The sequence below is a fragment of the Tauraco erythrolophus genome, chromosome 4 (genome assembly GCF_009769465.1).
Source record: "Tauraco erythrolophus isolate bTauEry1 chromosome 4, bTauEry1.pri, whole genome shotgun sequence".
Classification (NCBI taxonomy): Eukaryota; Metazoa; Chordata; class Aves; order Musophagiformes; family Musophagidae; genus Tauraco; species Tauraco erythrolophus.
In genome coordinates, this window is record NC_141468.1 from 41,242,997 (window position 1) to 41,246,995 (window position 3,999).

At 44.2% G+C, this 3,999-nt stretch overlaps 1 protein-coding gene across 1 annotated transcript; it reads right to left on the bottom strand.

Annotated features, from left to right (window-relative positions):
- Positions 1–1,413: 1,413 nt before the first annotated feature.
- Positions 1,414–3,503, bottom strand: IL22 (interleukin 22). The gene is made up of 5 exons (XM_009979743.1): positions 3,300–3,503; positions 2,455–2,520; positions 2,229–2,372; positions 1,942–2,007; positions 1,414–1,527 (listed from the first exon to the last, which is right to left on the bottom strand). The coding sequence occupies exons 1-5, from the start codon at positions 3,501–3,503 to the stop codon at positions 1,414–1,416; spliced, it is 594 nt and encodes a 197-aa protein (XP_009978045.1).
- Between the last annotated feature and the right edge of the window lie 496 nt (positions 3,504–3,999).

The window sequence follows — 3,999 nt, forward strand, 5'->3', positions numbered from 1 at the left end:
AGAAGTTTTCGCCAGTTGCTGCCAATCCGCTATTACATATTTGCTCTGGCTTTCTCACTATTTGGGTAGTAGTTTACACCTCTTTAACCTTGGTCCAGCCACCAATGTCCCTGGCTGTACCAGAGCAACTCCTGTCTTTGCCCAGGGTACATTGCTGAAGGACATGATACTGATTGATTAAACTGCTCTTCAGTGGCTTGGGGTTTTTTTTCTATCTGGGAGCTTGTACTGAGAATAAGCACCAAGAATGTCTCTTCTGAAATGCTCTCAAATCCCTCATGCTGCAGAGCACCGTTTGTGCTCAGCGTGCCTACGGGGCAGTGAGAACGCAGCACTCTGACTTTTCAGCCGCAACTGCTGCCTGACTGTTTGTCACCGTCTCATCTGACCCAGTGGGCACAGTTTGGGACTTTTCACCAGCAGCTATTCAAGATGGGATCTTGTCTACAGGTGTACTGGGGCAGAATCAATGAACCAAACTGGTGGTTCTCAGGAGTGATGCTGTTTTCCCCACCACCTCCCACAAGAAAGGCTAACCCACCAACTCCCCACTAAGCCCTGGCCTCTCATAAGCTGAAATTGTAGCCTTATGGTGAAGAAGCACATTCCCAGACCAAGCTTGCAGCTTTTCTGGATACAAGAATACAGCCACTGGCCCAGCAGCCCCATAGACACCATATGTGTCATCTCCCCTGTGTTTCAGTAAAAGAGAAATGCTCTGTAAACAGCAATGTTTGAGGACCAAAATATTTATTACAATAAATTAAAGAATAAGTATTTATAGAACAATCCATCTACATATAAATACCACACAGCAGTTTTAATTTCATAGTTTACTTAAAAGCCTGTAGTACATCTTCATAAATACGTTTCCTTGCATATTTTTCAATTAATCTATATAAATAAAAGTACTGTATAATTATTACCTTAAAATAAGTTACCATTAAATATGAAAAATAATTTCTTAATTAGTCTGAAATATCAGCTTTTCAGATAAAGGTCAGAAGGGGGCAACATCTGCAAGAGAGATTTCCAAGTAAAAGGCTCAAAACAGCTTGGCTACGCACCACTGCCTACCTTCACCAAAGCTGATTCATAGGTGTCAAATTTCAGCATATAAAATATAGAAACAGTTTCCTTATTTTTATGGGGATGAGGAGGGCAGGAGCGCGCCTTTGAAAATAACTAATGCCCTGTGTTGAAATGGAGCTGCAAACGCTGTCCTGGAGTTTCCATTTTCAAAGAAGGCAGCAATATTTATCTTGTCTTTGCCCACTTAATGCGCTACGTTTGGCACAGGTGGAAAACATACTGCATCTACGGGTGAGGGGGTTTTTTCCGCAATAGTTAATCAATTTGAGTAATAGCAAGAGTTTTTCAGAGATATCTCTTCAAGTTTGATCTGAAATTCTTTCAGTTTTTCTTCTTGTTCCCTCCTTTCTTTGGCGAATCAGTACAGGCATTTTCTACGTAGTCAAACAGTAAATCCAGTTCTCCAATGGCTTTAGTCTTTCCATTCTCTCCCAACTAGAAAAGACCAGAATGTAAGGTTCAGCATCTCATTATTTCTCAGAAAATTGAATAAGGCTTGTCATAGAAACTGAATCAAGAATTTAATCTCCTTGTTCTCTCAAGTAGTTCTATTGGAGTCATTATGCCATAAAATATAAACTGGCTCATTCAAATCAAAACTAGATATACAGTTACCTGCAACCTGACTTCTGAAGGACAATTTTAAATTATTGTAATACATGCAGAGAGGTAAGAGGACAAGTGAAGGAGGGCTGGAAGTGTAAACATCACTAATCCCCTTTAGTGCCCCTGCAGGCTTCACCTCCTAAATAATCGCCAGAGTTTATTTTATAATTAGGTCAGCCTTAATCCAACCAAATGGCTGGGGTTTGGAACTGCTCTTTTTAAGTGTTGGGGAAAAACATGTACCTGTTCCATTTTGCTCTTCATTTCTTCCAGGTTCTTTTCAATGTGCTCTCTGGGTCCTGATGATTTCTAAAAAAAGAAAACATCCAGACATAACATTGGCAGCTGTACACAACAATGTGCTTTTTTTTTCTTTTTCACACCTTTCTACCAACCTCGAGTTTGATATCTTTGATCTGAGGTTTCCTTTCATACCTCTGCCTTTTGCTGCCGTTTGCAGCATTCTGAGATTGAGGAGCAGCAACAAGAGTCACTACTCAGAGAAGGGAAAGAAACCCAATGCTACTCACACATCTACTCAGCTCCGAGGTCAGGGATGCCAAGAACTGTGCCACCTCCTCAGCGTACGGGTACTGGTCCTTGGCCTCAGTGAGGAGGACATCTTTCACTACAATCTCCACAATCTTCTTCATCATGTAGCAGCGGTTGTTTTCCTGCATATACAAGTAAGGGGTCATGCTAAATCATGGCAAGAGATCAATGAGGGCTGCAGAGGGGTGCAAAGAGCAGGCTTACCTTGACATTCACGTAGAGCTGCTGCCCAATGAGCCTGTTGTCCGTGTCCTGGTCCGAGACCCTGGCCTGAGAGGAAAAAAAGGAAATGCCAGGTGGGATAAGAACTTTGCCTAAAAATTCATAATAAACCCTAAGATTTTCATCAATAATAGTGCAGGTGCAACAAGGGAATGGGCACCATAGATGGCCTGTTACAGGTAGATAAGCTTGGACATTGTGTCTGTTTCTCCCCTTAACTGGGTGAGATTTAAGGTCAGTATCACTGGAAAAAAAGTAAGCAGAAGTCTCAATTCCTGTCCCGCTCTTAAGCATCAGATGTCATAGTGGTTATGATGACTAAACCAGATGCTCAGGTGGCCGACCTCATGGTGGGAGGGAGGTGCTGCAGCTCTCGACAGTGTGCACCAGGGAGGACCCACCTGAGCAGCCAAGAAACCTTCTTAAGTAAGGTTTCTTAACTGTAAGATGCCTGAGGAGCTGCCTGTCCATGGCTGGAGACATGGAAAGGCCCAGCTCCAAATGGACTGGGCAAACAGAGAAATTTAAGCTTACATTTCACAATTGTCCCAGTCCAGCAGCAGCTCCGTGAGAGAATGAGCTGTGCTGTGCCAGGGGCTGCCTTTCCCTTGGGGAGCAGGAGCATGCGAGGCAGCAGCTTTCCCCGGCTACACAACCAGCAGACAACAGACTTGCTCCACGTGCCCAAGCTCTGCCTTACTGCAAATACACATTTTTCTGGAGAAAGGCATGAGAAAGAGAGAGAAATGCCAAAGGCAAGAAGCCAGGGCACTGGCAGGGGAGGAGGTCCTCAGATCCTGCCATGAAGGACACATGGGTTACTGTACCATTTTAGCCAAGGTGTAGGTCCGATTCCTGATGTAGGGCTGCTGGAAATTGATCTTCCTGAGCCTGCAGGCATGATGGGTGGTAGAAGCCACCCCTGCCCCTTTCGGAGGCAGAGGACTGGTGAGAAGAAGAGGGAGACAGCAACAGCAGCAACAGAAGACCCATCCTGAGAAGCTCTTGGTCAAGGTTTGCAGGGAGGCCATGGCTTACAATCCAAAGTCGTCCGTCCCAGCAGCTACAGCACTCAGCACTGATGGGAGAGAGTCGTGTTAGCATCAGGGAGAGCGGTCAAGGCAAAGTGAGAGAGGCACGAAGGCTGCAAGCCTTACCTTTGCTGTGATTCTTGATGTGCTCTGCAGGAGGTGAGGTGCATCTTATATAGGGCTACCAACATCTCTCTCAGCTTTTTTTTTTTCGGGTAAAGGTGGTGAATTAAAAATGACATCAGCAAGTCTCTTACTTTCCAGTATCCTCTTCTGAGAACTACCTAACCACTACAAAACCCACAAATATAACTTCGAGGCCATTGTAGTCTTTAGTTTCTTATAAAATAAACCAAATTTTAATGCAGGGCAAAGCAGGGGCTTTTACCAGGGCAGGAATCCTGAATTCTTCTTGCATAAAAATATTTGAGAAGTTCACAGGTTTGTGCCTTCTGACCTGATTGTAACACACTAATTGGATTGGCAATTTGATGGC

Excerpts from the sequence above, each read along its gene's own strand:
- IL22 (XM_009979743.1), bottom strand. The coding sequence starts at position 3,503 with ATGGCCTCCCTGCAAACCTTGACCAAGAGCTTCTCAGGATGGGTCTTC. Across the intron at positions 2,008-2,228 it reads CCTCGGAGCTGAGTAGATGT|AAATCATCAGGACCCAGAGA; the intron begins GTGAGTAGCATT and ends TTCTTTTTTTAG. Across the intron at positions 1,528-1,941 it reads TGAAGAGCAAAATGGAACAG|TTGGGAGAGAATGGAAAGAC; the intron begins GTACATGTTTTT and ends GGTCTTTTCTAG.